Source organism: Trichomycterus rosablanca, chromosome 5, assembly GCF_030014385.1.
Source record: "Trichomycterus rosablanca isolate fTriRos1 chromosome 5, fTriRos1.hap1, whole genome shotgun sequence".
Taxonomy (NCBI): domain Eukaryota; kingdom Metazoa; phylum Chordata; class Actinopteri; order Siluriformes; family Trichomycteridae; genus Trichomycterus; species Trichomycterus rosablanca.
In genome coordinates, this window is record NC_085992.1 from 24491708 (window position 1) to 24513989 (window position 22282).

The 22282-nt window shown below is 40.4% G+C and overlaps 1 protein-coding gene across 11 annotated transcripts in view; it reads right to left on the reverse strand.

Moving 5' to 3' along the window:
- The window catches only part of dst (dystonin), a 287668-nt gene that overhangs the window by 93224 nt on the left and 172162 nt on the right, over positions 1 to 22282 (reverse strand). For all 11 annotated transcript variants that reach the window (XM_062995876.1, XM_062995886.1, XM_062995883.1 and 8 more), the window contains 6 exons: positions 13159 to 13311; positions 11338 to 11571; positions 9997 to 10281; positions 9258 to 9806; positions 6191 to 6367; positions 262 to 385 (listed from right to left, as the gene is read on the reverse strand). In XM_062995876.1, the coding sequence (XP_062851946.1) occupies positions 262 to 385; positions 6191 to 6367; positions 9258 to 9806; positions 9997 to 10281; positions 11338 to 11571; positions 13159 to 13311 (1522 nt within the window). The remainder of the gene's footprint in view (positions 1 to 261; positions 386 to 6190; positions 6368 to 9257; positions 9807 to 9996; positions 10282 to 11337; positions 11572 to 13158; positions 13312 to 22282) is intronic.

Genomic DNA, 22282 nt, shown 5'->3' on the forward strand with positions numbered 1-22282 from the left:
GTGTTTGGCTTTGCAAGTTTTTTTCCTTGATGGTACATAATGGTACAGACAATGTGCTTTATGTTTAATTTACAGATTCAATAGAATAAGAATGTCAAATTAGTCAACTAGCATGAGTAGTGCATACATAAAAGCTATACTGTAGTGTAATAAACCTACTTAAACATACAGCATCAAATACTTACAGTTTTGATATTTAAAATACACTTGATACTAAGACGTCATTCAATATGAATTGAGGTTAAGGTGACGGTGACTCACCCACTGCTTCCTGAATGTCATCCTGATTGTTGAGCAGGTCTCCCTCTGCAGTGATGAGAGCCTCTGCTGCTTTGCGTAGTGTGTCCACAGCTACCTGACGACCTATGGTCTGTTCTTGAAGTGTCTGACATGGAAAACCATTTGTTAGTATAATTGATTCATAGCATTGTTGATAAAAACACTAAACAAGAACACTAACCAGAATAATGCCATTATATCTTCATTTCATTTTCATCAATCGCTGTACCCATGTCAGGGTCGCCACAAACATTGCCAATCGTGACTGTGTAAACGCTCGGCCAGCCAATATCTGGGTTTGAATGTCAGGCAGTGGGCTAACGCAATAGACAGCTGTGCATAATTTAATTTAACTTCAATTTCATGTTTTACTGACGCTGGTCAGCGTCCAGCTTCCCCGGAATCACTAGATGCAATGCAGTAACACACTTCAGACATATTTAAATGTTCGACTGGTTAATAGCACTGCTGGGGATTCAAACCCTTGATTCCAGCGATACTGGGCTATCATAATTTACCACTGCACCACCTGAGTGCCTAGTGTAAATTTATGAAGTGTATATATATATATATATATATATATATATATACACTGATCAGCCATAACATTAAAGCCACCTCCTTGTTTCTACACTCACTGTCCATTTTATCAGCTCCACTTACCATATTGAAGCACTTTGTAGTTTTACAATTACTGAATGTAGTCCATCTGTTTCTCTACATACTTTTATTAGCCTGCTTTCACCCTGTTCTTCAATGGTCAGGACCCCCACAGGACACACAGAGTAGGTATTATTTAGGTGGTGGATCATTCTCAGCACTGACACTGACATGGTGGTGGTGTGTTAGTGTGTGTTGTGCTGGTAGGAGTGGCTCAGACACAGCAGTGCTGCTGGAGTTTTTAAATACCGTGTCCACTCACTGTCCACTCTATTAGAAACTACTACCTAGTTGGTCCACCTTGTAGATGTAAAGTCAAAGACGATCGCTCATCTATTGCTGCTGTTTGAGTTGGTCATCTTCTATAGTCAGTAACTGAGGAACTACAAAGTCCTTCTGTATGGTATGTGGAGCTGATAAAATAGACAATGTGTGTAGAAACAAGGAGGTGATTTAAATGTTAAGGCTAATATATATACAGGGGTTGGACAAAATAACTGAAACACCTGGTTTTAGACCACAATAATTTATTAGTATGGTGTAGGGCCTCCTTTTGCGGCCAATACAGCGTCAATTGGTCTTGGAAATTACATATACAAGTCCTGCACAGTGGTCAGAGGGATTTTAAGCCATTCTTCTTGCAGGATAGTGGCCAGGTCACTACGTGATGCTGGTGGAGGAAAACGTTTCCTGACTCGCTTCTCCAAAACACCCCAAAGTGGCTCAATAATATTTAGATCTGGTGACTGTGCAGGCCATGGGAGATGTTCAACTTCACTTTCATGTTCATCAAACCAATCTTTCACCAGTCTTGCTGTGTGTATTGGTGCATTGTCATCCTGATACACGGCACCACCATTGGATGCACATGGTCCTCCAGAATGGTTCGGTAGTCCTTGGCAGTGACGCGCCCATCTAGCACAAGTATTGGGCCAAGGGAATGCCATGATATGGCAGCCCAAACCATCACTGATCCACCCCCATGCTTCACTCTGGGCATGCAACAGTCTGGGTGGTACGCTTCTTTGGGGCTTCTCCACACCGTAACTCTCCCGGATGTGGGGAAAACAGTAAAGGTGGACTCATCAGAGAACAATACATGTTTCACATTGTCCACAGCCCAAGATTTGCGCTCCTTGCACCATTGAAACCGACGTTTGGCATTGGCACGAGTGACCAAAGGTTTGGCTATAGCAGCCCGGCCGTGTATATTGACCCTGTGGAGCTCCCGACGGACAGTTCTGGTGGAAACAGGAGAGTCGAGGTGCACATTTAATTCTGCCGTGATTTGGGCAGCCGTGGTTTTATGTTTTTTGGATACAATCCGGGTTAGCACCCGAACATCCCTTTCAGACAGCTTCCTCTTGCGTCCACAGTTAATCCTGTTGGATGTGGTTTGTCCTTCTTGGTGGTATGCTGACATTACCCTGGATACCGTGGCTCTTGATACATCACAAAGACTTGCTGTCTTGGTCACAGATGCGCCAGCAAGACGTGCACCAACAATTTGTCCTCTTTTGAACTCTGGTATGTCACCCATAATGTTGTGTGCATTGCAATATTTTGAGCAAAACTGTGCTCTTACCCTGCTAATTGAACCTTCACACTCTGCTCTTACTGGTGCAATGTGCAATTAATGAAGATTGACCACCAGACTGGTCCAATTTAGCCATGAAACCTCCCACACTAAAATGACAGGTGTTTCAGTTATTTTGTCCAACCCCTGTATATATATATATATATATACAGTGTATCACAAAAGTGAGTACACCCCTCACATTTCTGCAGATATTTAAGTATATCTTTTCATGGGACAACACTGACAAAATGACACTTTCACACAATGAAAAGTAGTCTGTGTGCAGCTTATATAACAGTGTAAATTTATTCTTCCCTCAAAATAACTCAATATACAGCCATTAATGTCTAAACCACTGGCAACAAAAGTGAGTACACCCCTAAGAGACTACACCCCTAAATGTCCAAATTGAGCACTGCTTGTCATTTTCCCTCCAAAATTTCATGTGATTTGTTAGTGTTACTAGGTCTCAAGTGTGCATAGGGAGCAGGTGTGTTCAATTTAGTAGTACAGCTCTCACACTCTCTCATACTGGTCACTGAAAGTTCCAACATGGCACCTCATGGCAAAGAACTCTCTGAGGATCTTAAAAGACGAATTGTTGCGCTACATGAAGATGGCCAAGGCTACAAGAAGATTGCCAACACCCTGAAACTGAGCTGCAGCACAGTGGCCAAGATCATCCAGTGTTTTAAAAGAGCAGGGTCCACTCAGAACAGACCTCGTGTTGGTCATCCAAAGAAGCTGAGTGCACGTGCTCAGCGTCACATCCAACTGCTGTCTTTGAAAGACAGGCGCAGAAGTGCTGTCAGCATTGCTGCAGAGATTGAAAAGTTGGGGGGTCAGCCTGTCAGTGCTCAGACCATACGCCGCACACTACATCAAATTGGTCTGCATGGCTGTCACCCCAGAAGGAAGCCTCTTCTGAAGTCTCTACACAAGAAAGCCCGCAAACAGTTTGCTGAAGACATGTCAACAAAGGACATGGATTACTGGAACCATGTCCTATGGTCTGATGAGACCAAGATTAATTTGTTTGGTTCAGATGGTCTCAAGCATGTGTGGTGGCAATCAGGTGAGGAGTACAAAGATAAGTGTCATGCCTACAGTCAAGCATGGTGGTGGGAATGCCATGGTCTGGGGCTGCATGAGTGCAGCAGGTGTTGGGGAGTTACATTTCATTGAGGGACACATGAACTCCAATATGTACTGTGAAATACTGAAGCAGAGCATGATCCCCTCCCTCCGGAAACTGGGTCGCAGGGCAGTGTTCCAGCATGATAATGACCCCAAACACACCTCTAAGACGACCACTGCTTTATTGAAGAGGCTGAGGGTAAATGTGATGGACTGGCCAAGCATGTCTCCAGACCTAAACCCAATAGAACATCTTTGGGGCATCCTTAAGCGGAAGGTGGAGGAGCGCCAAGTCTCGAATATCCGCCAGCTCCGTGATGTCGTCATGGAGGAGTGGAAAAGCATTCCAGTGGCAACCTGTGAAGCTCTGGTAAACTCCATGCCCAGGAGAGTTAAGGCAGTTCTGGGAAATAATGGTGGCCACACAAAATATTGACACTTCAGGAACTTTCACTAAGGGGTGTACTCACTTTTGTTGCCGGTGGTTTAGACATTAATGGCTGTATATTGAGTTATTTTGAGGGAAGAATAAATTTACACTGTTATATAAGCTGCACACAGACTACTTTTCATTGTGTCAAAGTGTCATTTTGTCAGTGTTGTCCCATGAAAAGATATACTTAAATATCTGCAGAAATGTGAGGGGTGTACTCACTTTTGTGATACACTGTATATATATAAAGAAATTAATGGGCTTTACTATATAAACAGGTTATTTATTTAACAATTTAACAAATTTATACTTCGCTAATAAAACATTATTAATAGTGTTAAGTCACATGGCATTGTGATTTATTTTAATCACTACTTACACAACAGAACCAAACCCAATTAAAAGGAAGGTCTACATACTTTCGCCAATTTTAGCCATACATGTGTACAACTTAAGCCACTTCTCGCTAGTATACTACAAATCATAAAGCACAAATTAATCTCTACACACAACACTGACAATAGACTTAATGGATTGAGCTCAAGTTTGGGGATTTTCAACTCTTTAGAGCCTGCAAGTGCAGCTCTGGTCAACAGTAAGTGCAGTTACTGTAAAATACAAATGTCTAGGAGCAACAATAGCTTAGCTTCAATGTGGCACCAAATGGTAAACAATTACAGTAAAACCTAATCTGTTCTTGGTTGCAACACACAGTATTAAGTTCCACTCAGAGTTATCAGCCACAAGCCTTAAGGGGTTTGGGGTTCTCAATGCACAGCTAAACACAAGCATAGAATCACTATGCAAAATGTAAGCTTTGCCTAGAGTAAACGTAAATCACACTGCTATTGGACTCCAGAGCTAAGAAGAGTTCAGTAGAAAATGAAAGCATACTTAGTCAGACAAACAAATACGGGTTTGAGAAATGTTGGAAGAACTTTAATTTAACTTTAAAGAAGCGCTTTAATTTGGTTTGGGCTGGGCCTTCTAGTTCCCGTTGAGATATAATGATACTACAACATACAAGAGAGTGAAGATTGAGAAAGACTTCTGTTTCACAATCGCAATGCTCTACAGACAGACAAGAAACGATCTGCTGTGATTGATTGCTAGCGTAATAGACAGCTGTGCTTGTTTTAATTTATTGTCATTTTCATGTTTCACCAATGCTAGTCAGAGTTCAGCTTCTCCGGAATCACTGGGCAGTATGCAGTAACACACCCCGGATATATCTAGATATCCAACAAGTTAATAGCACCGCTGGGGATTCTAACCCTGGAACTATGGAGTGATAGTTGGCTAGTATAATTTACCAGTTTTAACTTTGGAGATGGATTTCATAATGCTATTTTTCATGTTGGAGGTATAATGGCGCTGTAATTTGGTTCGAGCTGGGATTTCTAGTTCCAGTTACAAGACAGCAAAAATTGAGAAAGACTTCTGTTTCACAATCACAATGCCCTATGGACAAACAAGAAACGATCTGCTGTGATTGATATGGAACGACTTGACTTGTCTGTGAGTAGTCCTGACCCCAGGTTCACCCACCACCTTTGGGATAGACTGGAATGACAAATGTGAGCCAGCAATTTGTTATACAACATCAGTGCACGACCTCATGAATGCCCCAGTGGCTGGAGGAGAAATCTCCACAGCCAGGTTGCAAAATCTGGTGGAATGTATTTCCAGCCAGGGAGGATGAAGCAGCAAGGGAGGATGAAGTTTATATTAATGTGAACATGATATACCAATGTGGGAAGCAATTTATTTGGAGATTAGTATTCTCTGCTGTTTTTGGCAAGATCGGCAACGCACACAAGGCCAGTGCCTGACTCGGGTACACCCAGGCTCTATACAAGCTATTATAATCTCTCATGCTTTTGTGTTTTTAGAGGTCTATAAAAAGCTCTGTTGTTTTTGAAGAGAATAGAAAGACTGTATATGGAGAGGCTAGTTGATGGACTAAAGACCTGCCAGCCTTTTGGGGCTCGTGAGAGTAAGAACAGCTTTTCCACTCTGTATTGTCTGAACCAGATGTAAATGTTTTGACTCTAATAATGAAGCTGTGAATGATGAATAATGTGTGTGAGAGTTTTTTATACCTTGGCTTCTTCCAGTTGTCTCTGGAGTGTCTGAGGGTCTGCAGCAATTGGCTCAGACTGCTGGGTTCTCGCTTCTTCCTCAGAATTATTGAGCCATGTTACAAGGCCAGCAGAAGCATCGTCATACTTCTTGTACTTCTCGACGACTTCTTTGAGATTGTTTCCAAGCTGGTTGCACTGAGAAATATACAGAGATACAGTAGTTACAAGCCTGTGCTGCTCAAATTCCTCCATTAATATGCTGCCTGAACAAATAGCACCTCCTTATAACTACGAAATAGAAATACACAGTTTACTATATGGGAAAAGACATCTGGCTATGAGCTTGATGGACATCCTATTTTCAAAACATAGGCATAGGGCACCCAGGTGGTGGAGCGGGATATTCCACTAGCACACCAGCACCGACATTCTAAACACCCCGGTTTGAATCTCAGCTCTGCTACTGTTCGGCTGGCCGCCATCTATTGGGCACAACTGGCAATGCCTGCAGCAGACACAAATTGGCCACCGTGTCTGCTGGGTGGGGAAATGACTGGACCAGGTGGATTAGGTCTTCAAATGCCGTGCAAGGATGCGCGTAAAGAAGGGGTCTGCTAGGACTGCGCGCACATCGGAGGAGGCATGAGCAGCAAATATACATTCCTCGAATGCAATCACGGATCCACAGCAACGGAAGACAAATTGACTATGCTAAATTGTGAGAAAAAGGGAGAAAATGCATAAATAAATAAAAAAAAACATAGGCATATATTATAGGTTTTAGAGGGGTTGAGGTTAGGACCTCGTGCAGGCCACTGAAGTTTCTCCTTATTATACTCGTCAAACCATGCCTTTATAGGTCTTGTTTTGTGCACAGGAGCACAGTGAAGCTGGCATAGGAAAAAGATTCACATTTTTGCCACAAAAATGAACTCAAATGGCAATAATTCATCATGCTCCTGAGATAAATATAGCTAAATGTACTCAGGACTCCTTAAAAAATGTTACTTAACACTTAAGTCTGCTGCTGCATCAAAAAAGCAAACTAAAGCACTACTACACAAAGAGATAGCTATACGTTAGCTATGCAAAAATGCTACCGAGTTCTCTGGGCACAAGCTCATCTCAGATGGACTGAAAGGCAGTGGAAACGTGTGCTGTGGTCAAACCTGAATTCCTGAATTCTAGTTCTAGTTCTTCATTTCAAAGACAAATTAAACCATCCAGACTGTTATCAGCAAAAGGTGCAAAAACCAGCCTCTGTTATGGTATACTGGTGCATCAGTGCCTACAGCCTGGATGACTTGCACATGTATGTATATTACACATATTGATAGAAACATATGTTATCATCAAGGCAACAACTTTCCCAGAGAAGCACATGGTTATTTCAGCATGACAATGCCAACCCTCCTTTGCACACTACAACAATGTGGCTTTGTGCACAGAGTTTGTGCTTGACAAGCCTGTCTGCAGTCAAGACTTGTCTTCTATTTAAAATGTACGTCACATCACAAAGAGTAGAGCTATGAACTGGTGAGCAGTTGAAGTCTTTTATCAAGCAAGAATGGACAAAAATTCCACTTGCAAAACTGCAACAAGTAGTATTCTCTATTCCCAAATGATTAGAAAGTGTAATTAATAAGAGAGGTGATGTAACACAGTGGTAAACATGCCTCTGTCCCAACTTTTTAAAAGCATCAAACTCTATCAAAGTTTGGTTATACTGGAAATCCTTTCTTTGTACTTTCGTTAGTTACATAAAATGTAAGAGAATTTAAATTCGTGTATTTACCGCATTTTACAAAATGCCCCAACTTTCCCCAAAAATGGAGTTTGTGTTTTATACTACTGTATATATGTTATGCACGTCTTATCAACAGGTGTGACTAAATATATTTGAACTAGGAGGGAGGTCCACATACTTTTGGTTAAATAGTGCAAATATATATATATATTTATATATATGCTGCATACCACCCAAGAAGCTACCCTTACACCCCCTCACAACATTGTTAATACATGACAAAAACTTTTCTATGGAATTGTCGCCATCTGTTGGTAAAGGCTGTAAAGTGCTTTATTGGAATTATACACTGTTCTATACGGCATTCAACGTAGTCGTTCTCAAAATAGCTTGTGCATTAAACAACAGTTTAATACAAAAGCCCACCACTGTGAGTTTGAGCTTCGGCAGTGCAACCAGCCTGGCCGAACACTTAACAGACCACTGTCCAGAACCTTAACTGCCCATTGTCTGAGAGAGGGAAAGCTCTGTGTAAGAATCAGCCACTTATCAAAAGAAGCAGGTCAGTCTGTGGCCCAAACTGGCTAATAAGGGCATAGTGCAGCAAGTTTAAAATTGACCAACTGTCATGGTCCGTACCCAATCATAGCTGACCAGAAATCATTCCTGTTTTAACACATGCCCAAACATAACATACCAAACTGTGTGGTATGCAGGGCGCAGGTTAAAAAATCAGGCCAACCTGCCAATGCCATTATGGGCGTCAGGAGGCATGGAGTCGTTGAAGAAGGTGGAGAAGTCTGTATTTAATCACGATTTCCTCCTTATAGAGTTGCTGGCTTTTCTGTTGGCAACCTGATTCTATGGTGACTAGTTTTTATTTTGATTCATTCCCTTTTCTGTCCGCACCCTCTGCTAAAGCCTTTCAGTGTTTTTTTTGTTTGTATTTTTATGCATTTATTAGTTTGTGTTATAAATAAGGGTCACCCCTTATTTTAATAACTTCTCTATTTGGTTCATGGCTCTTTAGCTACAGTATTGTTCCATATTGGTTGAGTCTTTCTTTAAATCTTGCAAGAAACAGGGCTAACAGGGTTTATTAGTGATCTTAAAAACAAATGTCTGTATGTGGTATCACTAATCTAAGACAGATTAAAATACCATGCTAGTTTATCAGCTAATAATCAAATGGTTTATGAGCTTATTCAATTACTTCACCGCTACCCTAAAGCTATACTGCCATCTGCAGCAACTTGAGAACACTACAAGGTCCTACAAAGCATTTCCTCAAAACATTAGTGACCCATACAAACAACATACACAAGCAAGCCCAGTTACCTGGGTGTGCAGCGTTTTGTAGTGATTGGCAGCGGAATCCAGCTTCTCCTTCACAGCAGCACACGTTTTTGATGTGTCCACCTCCTGCAGTGACTCTTCCTCCTGAGACCCAGTATGGTTGCAAGCCTTGGCTACATCCAGCACTTTCTGACCCGAGATGGTGACAAACCGCAAGTCTCCCTTGTGGGAGATCACATCCTCACTGAAGCTCTTATGCCTCTGAAGCTTCTCCTGCAGAGCCTCTAAGTGGCCGGTGGGAGCACCCAGTTCCTCCAGCTGTTTCTGAGCCTGATGCAGCCATATCTCAAATTCTTCACAGTCACCTTGGAACTTGTGCAGCTCCTCCTGGACACTCTGCACCTGCTTCATCTGCTGCTCGGCCTGGGTAAGGGAGGTCTCATAGCGGCTTCTCAACTCCTGGATGTCCTTCTGAAGCTTTTCCTTTTCTGCTGGAGAGAGAACCTCAGCCTGCTTGTCCAGTAAAGCTTGGGCCGACTGGGTGGCAATGATCAGGTGTTGCTGCTGGGAAATGATCTCTTGGTGGTGAGCCTGTAGAGAGGGAAGTTATTTAAACTCTATGGCACCATAAACTCAACACCACCTGTTGCTCCACTGTTCTAATCTAAGATTTTATAACAGGATGGATTTTCTTTGCCCCAGTTTTGCTAAGATGCCCTTTTATATTATTCACTACAACACACTAAGAAAAGCTTTGAACAAACCAGCACTATTCACTTACCTTAACTCTCTCATACTGCTGGTCTATATCCAGTTCTTTTCTATCTTCACTTTCTCTTGACCAGTCTGGGCTGTTGTCTGTGGTGTCCACTGCATTTCCATTTGGATCGTCTTCCACTCCCACAAGTCTTTTTTCTGTGCTTTCTACTGGCACATTTCCATTCTCTTTAGTCAATTGGTCCTTTTGCATTCCTCCCATTTCTTTCTCTTTACCAATGTTGGATACCCAGTCTAAAAGAACCTCAATTTTGTTTTTGGTCTGTTCAAGCTGTTCCACAGCTGCAACCTAAACACAAATATAGGGAAGTTCCGTTTTTTAAAATATGTAGCTTAAAAACCTCTGGTTAAACAAACATTATATGTATTTTCAAACAATATGTACAATTACAAAAAAAATATCAGCCATTAGTGATGGACGTATCAGTGCACTATTAGTGCCAGTCCCAAGCCTGGGTTAATAGGGAGGGTTGTGTCGGTAAGGGAATCCGAAGTAAAATCTGTGCCAAATCAAAAGTCAAATTTACATACAGGATCACTTAAGGCCTGGGTTAACAATAACTTCCTCTAGTACTGTTGGTCAGCAAGTTCTGGTGAAAACTATGCTACTGTTGGGCCAAAGGAAAGAAGTAGAAGTAAAGGGGGGAAAAATTCTACAGTAATAAGAGAAATGGAAGGGTAGGTAGATGTAGGTGAGCATTAAACGTGGGCACTATGAGCTAGCTGATATAATAGAGAGGAGAAGGGTTTACAAGCTATGTGTACAAGAAACAAGTGGAAAGGGAGTAGAGCTGTGGTTTTGTATGTATATGTATGAGGACAGTGTGACAGAGGTGAGATATTCAGTAGGAATGACAAACAGGTGGAAGTGGAAGTAGGAGTGCATCAAGGATCAGCTCTGTGTCCTTTCTTGTTTGCAATGGTCATGGACCGGCTCACAGGTAAGGTAAGGTAAGTGTGATTTGTAGTAAGAGTAAGAAAATGGTTGAGAAAACCCACCATGACCCTGACCAAGATAAAGCTGTTGTTTAATTCATTACACTGCTTTACCCTGGTAAAGGGCAGGTCCGATTTAACCGAGACACATTGGGCACAAGGCAGGAAATCCATTGCAGACAATACCAATCATGTCTGTGTAGACGTCCAGCCTGGTGGGCTAGCGTAATAGACAGCTCCACCCAAACAACTAAATCAAAAGTATTTATTATTTTAGACACTTCATTTTATTTTTGCGTGAAGATTAGACCATGAGGTATAATTTACTTATAATTTACTTATAATTTATGTAGATTTCTAATTGACATGTAAAGAAGAATAGTTCTATAATATAAGAAATTAAATTAACCTTCTCTGTCTCCTTTTTAATAGCTGTAGTCACAACTTTCTCCAGATCTTTCCTGGTTTCCTCTGCTTTCTGGTTAAGCATATTGGCCTTGCTCTTAGCCTCGTCCAACTTCTGCTCAATAGCAGCAATCTGCTCCGGAGTCAGTTTGCCCCGATTCTCCTCCAGGAACTTCTTAGTGCTGCTGATGACTTCATTCAGGGCACTTGCATTAGCCTGGATGTCTTTCTGCAAAGCCTGATAGAACAACGGTAAAACACAAAGCTTTACTAGTCAGTACATTTGAACTTATTAATTTGTAGCCATACCATATATACAATAGCTAGATTGCTAGAAGTTTTGTGAATCTGGCAAGCTTTCTGGTAGAAATACACTGACCAGGCATAACATTATGTCCACCTTCCTAATATTGTGCATGTCCCCCTTTTGCTGCCAAAACAGAGCTGCAACTGCGATGCACTGTGTATTCTGACACCTTTCTATCAGAACCAACATTAACTTCTTCAGCAATTTGAGCTACAGTAGCTCGTCTGTTGGATCGGACCACACGGACCAGCCTTCGCTCCCCACGTGCATCGATGAGACTTGGCCGCCCATGACCCGGTCGCCGGTTTACCATTGATCCTTCCCTGGACCAAATTTGATAGATACTGACCACTGCAGACCGGGAACACCCCACAAGAGTTGCAGTTTTGGAGATGCTCTGACCCAGTCGTCTAGCCATCACAATTTGGCCCTTGTCAAACTCACTCAAATTCATTTTTCCTGCTTCTAAAACATCACCTTTGAGGATAAAACGTTCACTTGCTGACTAATATATCACAACCACTAACAGGTGCCGTGATGAAGAGATAAACAGTGTTATTCACTTCACCTGTCAGTGGTCGTAATGTTGTGCCTCGTCGGTGTATATTATTGTTGGACCATGAGCATTAATATAAAGTTAGACCGTTCTGCCATTGGGGGAACAGCCTCAACTTACTTATTGGGTCTGTCTGAAAACCTAGTGAACTCTCTACATAGACAGCATTTTGTCCAAATTCTTAGATACCCTAAAATGGTGCCTACTAAGGTGCCTTATTTCGAAGCTATAATCTGACTGAATAATGAAGGAGCATCCAATGCTTCCTTATTGATGAAGGCAATCCCAGAATTTCTCACAAAAAATTACAAACATGGCAAACAAATGCAAAGCAATGAGTTTTTTTGTGTAAAGATGCACAAGTGTGATTTATTTGCAAATTCGGTCTAGTCAGTGACAATGTAACCATTTTTGGTACACGTAGGGAGGTGTTAGCTGGCATGCTAGCGAGTTGTGTCACCTCAGCCCATTGGTTTGAATGGCCTGAGACTGTGTAAGCAAAACTGCAGTGAAGTAGTGTGTCTGAATAACATGCTTTATACAGTATGTTCTATGTATTATTAGAATCCTCTCTACTAAGGCAGCTGCCTAGGTAGGCAATAGGCAGCAAGGCAGCTCACTAGGTTTTCAGACAGACCCATTGTGTCTGTGTGACTTTGTCAGTCAAAAGAGCATTTAGTAAGGTCAGGTACTAATATATGAGAAGGCCTGGCTCACAACGAATGTTTCAATTCCTCTCAGAGGTGATAAAAGTGGTTGAGGTTAGGGCTTCTCGACACCCAACCTAACAAACCATGTCCTATGGACCTTGCATTTTGCAAACCGTTGCAATAAGGTTATTTTCTAACATTAATTTCATACAGCTGTTATACAGCAGTGGTTGTGGATGAAACACCAGAACTTGACTGGAATCGATGTCCACAAACATTTGGCCATACAGTGTCTGTTATGGGTGTGAATACCTGGTGCTCCTGTTGGTATTGTTGGAGGTCTCCAACGCTATTTGCAGAATTGGCTTGCTGCTGGTGGCCGATGAGACGGTTCTCAGTCTGGGTTAGGTCATCGCACAGTTCCTGCAGTTTGTCTGCAAACTCTTTCTGCTTCTCATCAACAGTCTGGTACAAATAACAAGATGAAACGAACACACTTTCGTATTTCAAGTTAGGAAAATGCTTAAACAACCCCTATTCAAGACAACACATCTGTGTTGACACAACTGAGTATGCTGTAAACATGCCAGGCATTCTGAAAGCTAAGAAAGCTTGCAAAATGAGAAATACAAAAGAGAGACAAGCTGACGTATTCCTGGATGGGTTAGTGCAGGAAAGCATTCCACAGAAGGACCGTCTATAATGCTTTGATCCACTGGAGTAAATGTTTAACTGTTTCTTGAAGTCTGGAACATGTAAACATGGTCAGAAAATCCTAAAATAAATTGATCAAGCACAGTTTTTGGTGTTAGTCAAATCATGCAAAAACATGACATCTGGCTATTTTCAGCAACACTATAAAGACATTCCGTTTTCATTAACCATAGTTTGTAATTTCCTGCAGACTTTATAACAACACATTTTTACTGAACCCCACAGGATGTGGAGTCATCCGGACCTGCTGCTGAATCTCATCCTCACGAATCTCCAGGTGGAGTTCCAACGTGTGCCTTTGCTTCAGCACTCTGTCCTTCACTTCCTTAAAGGCTTTCTGAGTCGTACTAAGTGATTTCAATAGCTGTCTGTTGTGGGATGGATTAAGGAACTGTGCATGTTCAGACATAAAGTTCTGAACATCAAAAGATGTGTCCTCTAGATTCTGTCGTCTCTCAGAAAGGTTCCTCTCCAGGTCCTAAAAAAGAGGCAGACAACGTCCCTAAGTGAGAATAGTTTGTTTCAGTATGTTTTTTTACTGAATTAAACAGAACTGTTTGTTTAAATATGCTGACTTTGATTTTTACTACAGTTCTGCTATCACAGTCTAAAAAAATTGGTCAGGTATCTGTAAAAAAAAAAAAAATGACATCACTTTTCTACAGTCACCTCCCAATGCATTTTTCCCAGCAACATACCAACTTGCAATGCCATCAGCAAAATATGTTTTTGGTTGAGCGTGTAGCCACTGATGCACCACTGCTTTTACATTATCATCACATGAAAATCTTCTTCCCCTTAAAGCTTCTATGAGCGTCCAAAAAGGTGGAAATCAGATGGTGCTACATCCGGACTATAAGCTCTCTCAGTCTCTCAGACACGAACAATTACTAGTCCTACATACATATAAAACTGAGCTGCTGGTTTGTTGTTGTGGGTACATTATATCACATAGTCTGCAATAATACACCGACTAGGCATAACATTATGACCACTGACAGGTGAAGTGAATAACACTGATTATCTCTTCATCACGGCACCTGTTAGTGGGTGGGATATATTAGGCAGCAAGTAAACATTTTATCCTTAAGTTGATGTGTTAGAAGCAGGAAAAACAGGGATTTCAGCGAGGGCCAAATTGTGATGGCTAGACAACTGGGTCAGTGCATCTCCAAAACTGCAGCTCTTGTGGGGTGTTCCAGGTCTGCAGTGGTTAGTATCTATCAAAAGTGGTCCAAGGAAGGAACAGTGGTAAACCGGCGACAGGGTCATGGGCAACCAAGGCTCATTGATACACGAAGCAAAGGCTGGCCCGTGTGGTCCGATCCAACAGACGAGCTACTGTAGCTCAAATAGCTGAATAAGTTAATGCTGGTTCTGATAAAAAGGTGTCAGAATACACAGTGCATCACAGTTGCAGGGCTGTTTTGGCAGCAAAAGAGGAACCAACACAATATTAGGAAGGTGGTCATAATGTTATTCCTGATCAGTGTATTTGGCCATGATTTTTTTTACCTTTTACGTGAAGTATTTATTTTTAGAACTTATGCAGTACTACTTAATTTAGATCCATAATTAAAATAAATTGAATGTTGAAAATTTGTTGACAAAAAACTAAATCCTGAGACTGATTTCATGAAAATAAAATGTTCTGAAGTTGTACCTTATTTTGCTGGATCTTGGATTTAATAGTCTCCAAGTCATCAGTGTTCATGATGTCAAGCTTAGATAACATCTCATAATGATCTTGAACGTATGATGACAATTTATCAAGAGAGCTAAGAAGATCTTGGTATGTGGACTCCAAATTTGCCTATACAAACAACAGACACAAAGTATTATCACATTGTCCTTTCAAAAAATTCTAGTACACAAACACACTTCATATAAAAAGTTTTATTATCTATTAACTAACCTTTGCTGTATTAACAGCCTGGAGAATTGCATTACTTCGGTCGGCTGATAAATGGCAAACATCTGTAAATGCCTTTTGCAAATCTACATAGACTGTAGCTAAATCTTGTTGGATCTGTATAGGGATGAGTTCATCAGCGGACTTTAGAAGCTGTTCAGCTTCCTCCAAATCTGAAGTTAAAACGTCAGGAAAAGCAATAAGCTGTGCCTCCAAGGACTAGAAACAAACATTGTGGGACCGGTCATTAGTCAAAGTGAGAGGAGAAAAAATTTACCAAAACAACATTATGGGATACATGAGGAAGAAGTGTTTTACTGCAAAAACACACTAACCTGAGCTTTTTCCAGCTGGTAGTGTAAACCCTCTATTTCACTTGTTAAATGGTCCAGGGTCAACAAATCACTTTTGATATCTTCTAGAGCATCACAATGATCTTGAAGTTTACCAACACATTCCAAGTAATTCTGAGTAGAATATATCTAGAAACAAATTCACATTGACATACTTGCTTTACATACATTTACCACTGATATGTTTAAATACAAAAAATGACTAGTTGTCAGTTTTAATTATAGCACCTGATTCACATCAGTTTGTTTGTTTGTATATGTATTTCTGTTTGTACAGATTTCGTTGCAAAGTATAGCCATTTCCTTGTGAGTAGCATACTAAGCATTGTTCTGTTAGCAAATTACCATGTATGACCCTCTTTCTGTATTGCTTGGGGATTTGCCCTACTTGTAACTCGTGTTGGTGTGTTTGGATTTTTGACCTTCAGCTTGTAATCATGTACTTTTAGAATCTCCCTTAGTGTACTGTTCACTGAATTTTTATTAAACTGCTGAATCGATTGTGCCAGTGCTTGGTTTTCTGTGCAATTCCTCACACATAAAGCGATGCAACATTCTTTAAAGGGGGTACCCAGGAGGTGCAGCTGTAAAATAAGCTAGTAAATTACATGACTGTCTATTGGGAGGTGCACTTGTCAGTGCGCTCTCAGTGCTTTAATTCTGATATGGTCTAGTCTTTTGTTAAAACAGACATGATAGCTGTTCACATGCGTTCATTCCGTAAAACTTGCTTGTAAAGCTGTAAACAGTATTAGTCTAGATATACTTTACAGTGCTGTCAAAAAGTATTTTTTCCCCTTCCTAGTTTCCCCCCTTGCTAAAAATCTTTTGTGTCCTTTGTTAAATAAGTGAATTAACAAATTACAGATTTACGGTTTTATTGCATTTTTGTAAGTGTCAACTTTTCTGGAAAGAATTTTTATTTTTGCATATTTGTCACATATTTGTTTTGAATCATCAAAGTCATTTTAAATATTAGACAGAGATAAGCCAAGTAAACACATTTTAATGATGGCTTCATCTATAGAAGAAAAATGCACTTCAGTCCTACCTGGCCCTATTGTAAAAAGTAATTGCCCTCTTAGCTACAAACTCAACCATTTAACCAAATTTAACTGACAAATGGGTTCAGTTTTACTAGCCATACCCAGGCATGACTACTGCCAGACCCGCTGAATCTGAACATCACTTAAACAGAACTTAGTCTGCAATGTAAAGCAAAAATTGGCTCCAAAGAAACAAAATTAGGGTTTTGGAATGGTAAGTCCTAACCTGAATCCCAGTGAGATGCTGTGGCCAGTATCTAAACAGGCAGTTAATTATTAAAAACCCTCCAACGTGGCCAAATTAAAACAATTCTACAAAAACGTGTGGGCCATAATTGGCCAAGGGTGGCACAAACCGTTCTTTAGGTTTAGAGTGGCAATTCATTTTTCATAATGGCAATATACTGTAGATTCTTAATGAATCTATTATTATCTATATTTAATAACAGGAATTAATATTTAAAAGCTACATTTTGTGTTTACTTGTTTACTCTTTATATTACAATTACTTCTAAGATTATTAGTTACTAAGATCTGAAACATTTAAAGGTGACAAATTAAGAAATTGGTGAGGGGCAAATACTTTTATTCACAGCACTGTCCATATCAACATTTCAGATGACAGAAAAAGTATTCATAACTATGAACTATGCAGCTTATCTTAACTTACTCTGGGTCTAAGTGGGACGTCCACCACTTCCCCTGTGGTTGCCGGACTTTCCCGGCAGTGCTGCTGATCAGACGACCCTGATAGAAACACATCATCCTCACAATCTGCACCAGCAGCAACTGTGGCTTTAATTTCTTCCATCGGTTTGTCTTCATTTCCCTGAGCAGTGTTTTTCAGCAGAATACTCAGGGTCGCTAATAGTTCTTGGAGCATTTCTGGATCTTTGTTAGACATCCCCTGAATGATCTCTAAAAGATGTGACTGCTGAGACCAATTACATGGTTCCTGACCATGAGCACTAGCATCAGGTGGACACTTTGCTTGATTTATGCCACATCCTTTTTTTAAGTCCTGAGCTGGATTTCTGTATTCAACAAGAATCTGGGCCACATCTGGTTTATTCGAGTCGCCATGAGTGGCAGCTGTGAGTGGAATCTGTTGAATAGTCTGGTTGTCATGGATGTGGCCTTCCTTCTCATTCACATTAAATCTTTTTATTACAGCCTTGTCAGGTTCATTCAAATATGTATTTGTGGGTAAACATGTACTGTCTATCCCTAAATTAAGATTATCTTCATTTTGAGGTTGTTGGATCTTGTCTGTTTCTTCAGGTGCATCAATGTTGCCCATAACGTCATCTGATAAATTTGGATGAACAGTGGCAGACTCTGTTCTAGCTGATTTTGATAATCGCTTGTCCTCATCGTAGGTTGGGTTTCTGACTTCTACTGAGTCTTGAAAGGCTTTAGTAGGATCCTTGACCAACTCAGATTTATCCGAGGTTTGGGAGGCAGGACTTTTAGGCATTGCATCATTCTCAAATAGGTGCTGCAAGCTGTTAGGCTCACCAAGAGGTTCAACATCACTGAGAGCCACATCTGGCAGGGACTTCAAAGTGGATACTGGTTTTGTAGTTCCTCCAGAGCAAACAGATTCAGAATTATTGACATTGACACTGAGGTCAAAATCACTGCTTGCTTTGTTGTCAGTACTGGTAGCAGTATGAATAGATTGAGCCTCTGCTGCTTCAAATACTTCAGGGCACTTTTGTGTTTTCAAATCATTTTCATCAGCACACTGAACAAGATTCATCTGGCTCACAAACCCTTCAGGATCAGTAGAGGGATCAAATATCGGAGACAGTGCATCCTTCGTTTGCTCAACAGAAGGCTGGTGGGCCATTAGTGTTTTGGTACCCTCTATTTCAAAGTCTAATGAATTTAAGCTCTGATCAACTTCATTTGTTGACACACTGGTTGGCATTTGCTGTGGTTTACTGAATAAACTGTCCTGCTGACCCATGGCTGATAAATTCTGCACAGGACTGACCACCAGAGTTGCACTCAGTGCAGTAGATGCATTAATCCCAGATGAAATGTCACTAGATGTTATTAAACTGAATGATGAAATTAAACTACTGATCAAGTCTGCTGAATTTGTTGATGAATCTGTGTTTTCCTGTGTTCTTGAGTCCAGACTACTGGTCATTTCTGCTGAATTTGTTGATGAATCTGTGTTTTCCTGTGTTCTTGATTCCAGACTACTGGTCATTTCTGCTGAATTTGTTGATGAATCTGTGTTTTCCTGTGTTCTTGATTCCAGACTACTGGTCATTTCTGCTGAATTTGTTGATGAATCTGTGTTTTCCTGTGTTCTTGATTCCAGATTACTGGTCATTTCTGCTGAATTTGTTGACATATTGGTGTTTTCCTGTGTTCTTGATTCCAGACCACTGGTCATTTCTGCTGAATTTGTTGATGAATCTGTGTTTTCCTGTGTTCTTGATTCCAGACCACTGGTCATTTCTGCTGAATTTGTTGATAATTCAGTGTTTTCTGGTGTTGAGTCCAGACTACTGGTCATTTCTGCTGATTTTGTTGACATATTGGTGTTTTCCTGTGTTCTTAATTCCAGACTACTGGTCATTTCTGCTGGATTTGTTGATAAATTTGTGTTTTCCTGTGTTCTTAATTCCAGACTACTGGTCATTTCTGCTGGATTTGTTGATAAATTTGTGTTTTCCTGTGTTCTTAATTCCAGACTACTGGTCATTTCTGCTGGATTTGTTGATAAATTTGTGTTTTCCTGTGTTCTTAATTCCAGACTACTGGTCATTTCTGCTGGATTTGTTGACAAAGTGGTGTTTTCCTGTGTTGAGTCCAGACTACAGGTAATTTCTGCTGAATTGGTTGATAAACTGGTATTTTCCTTTGTTTCTGAGTCACGACTACTGGTCATTATTGTGTCCAGACTACTGGTCATTTCTGCTGGATTTGTTAATAGAGTGGTGTTTTCTTGCATTCCTGATTCCAGACTATTGGTCATTTCTGATGAATTTGTTGATAAAGTGGTGTTTTTCAGTGTTGAGTCCAGACAACTGGTCATTTCTGCTGAATTTCTTGACAAAGTCGTGCTTTCTTGCATTCTTGATTCCAGACTATTGGTCATTTGAGTTGAATTTGTTGATAGAGTGGAGTTTTCCAGTGTTGAGTCCAGACTACTGGCAATTTCTGCTGAATTTGTTGATAAATTGTTATTTTCCTTTGTTTCTAAGTCATGACTACTGGTCATTATTGTGTCCAGACTACTGGTTATTTCTGCTGAATTTGTTGATAGAGTGGAGTTTTCCACTGTTGAGTCCAGACTACTGGTCATTTCTGCTAAAGTTGTTGATAGAGTGGTGTTTTCCAGTGTTGAGTCCAGACCACTGGTCATTATTGATGAATTTGTGGACAGATTGGTGTTTTCTAGTCTTGATTCCAGACAACTGGTCATTTCTGCTGAATTTGTTGATCGATTGGTGTTTTCGTTTGTTCTTGATTCCAGACTATTAGTAATTTCTGTTAAATTTGTTGACAGAGTGGTGTTTTCCAGTGTTGAGTCCAGAGTACTGGACATTTCTGCTGAATTTGTTGACAGAGTGGTGTTTTCTCGCATTGAGTCTAGACTACTGGTCATTTCTGCTGAATTTGTTGACAGAGTGGTGTTTTCTGGCGTTAAGTCCAGACTACAGGTAATTTGTGCTGAATTTGTTGATAGAGTGTTGTTTTCCAGTTTTGAGTCCAGACTATTGGTCATTTCTGCTGAATTTGTTAATAGAGTGGTGCTTTCCAGTGTTGAGTCCAAACTACTGGTCATTTCTGCTGAATTTGTTAATAAATCAGTGTTTTCCGGTGTTTTTGAGTCCAGACTATTCGTCATTTTTGATGAATTTGTTGATAGAGCGGGGTTTTCCAGTGTTGAGTCCAGACTACTGGTCATTTCTGCTGAATTTGTTGATGGAGTGGTGTTTTCCTGTGTTCTTGATTTCAGACTGGTGACTCCATCCACTGTTCTTTCTACATTTTCAGTACTCAGACATTTGTTACTGAGCTCTTGATCGGTGACTTCATCCACTGTTCTTCCTACATTTTCAGTACTCAGGTATTGATTACTAAGCTCTTGACTGATGACTTCATCTACTGTTCTTTCTACATTTTCAGTACTCAGGTATTGATTACTAAGCTCTTGACTGATGACTTCATCCACTGTTCTTTCTACATTTTCAGTACTCAGGTATTGATTACTAAGCTCTTGATTGATGACTTCATCCACTGTTCTTTCTACATTTTCAGTACTCAGGTATTTACTGCTAAGCTCTAGATCAGTGACTTCATCCACTATTCTTTCTACATTTTCAGTACTCAGGCATTTACTACTAAGCTCTAGAACAGTGACTTCATCCACTGTTCCTTCTACATTTTCAGTACTCAGGTATTGATTACTAAGCTCTTGATTGATGACTTCATCCATTGTTCTTTCTACATTTTCAGTACTCAGGCATTTAATACTGAGCTCTAAATCAGTGACTTCATCCACTATTCTTTCTACATTTTCAGTACTCAGGCATTTACTACTAAGCTCTAGAACAGTGACTTCATCCACTGTTCCTTCTACATTTTCAGTACTCAGGTATTGATTACTAAGCTCTTGATTGGTGACTTCATCCACTGTTCTTTCTACATTTTCAGTACTCAGGCATTTATTACTCAGCTGTTGATCGGTGACTTCATCCACTGTTCTTTCTACATTTTCAGTACTCAGGCATTTATTACTGAGCTCTTGATTGGTGACTTCATCCACTGTTCTTTCTACATTTTCAGTACTCAGGCATTCATTACTGAGCTCTTGATTGGTGACTTCATCCACTGTTCTTTCTACATTTTCAGTACTCAGGCATTCATTACTGAGCTCTTGATTGGTGACTTCATCCACTGTTCTTACTACATTTTCAGTACTCAGGCATTCATTGCTGAGCTCTTGATTGGTGACTTCATCCATTGTTCTTTCTACATTGTCAGTACTCAGGCATTTATTACTAAGCTCTTGATTGGTGATTTCATTCACTGTTCTTTCTACATTGTCAGTACTCAGGCATTTATTACTAAGCTCTTGATTAGTGACATCATCCACTGTTCTTTCTACATTTTCAGTACTCAGGCATTTATTACTGAGCTCTTGATTGATAACATCATTCACTGTTCTTTCTACATTTTCAGTACTAAGCCCCTGATTGGTGACTTCATCCACTGTTCTTTCTACATTTTCAGTACTCAGGCATTCATTACTGAGCTCTTGATTGGTGACTCCATCCACTGTTCTTTCTACATTTTCAGTACTCAGGCATTCATTACTGAGCTCTTGATTGGTTACTTCATCCACTGTTCTTTCTACATTTTCAGTACCCAGACATTTATTACTG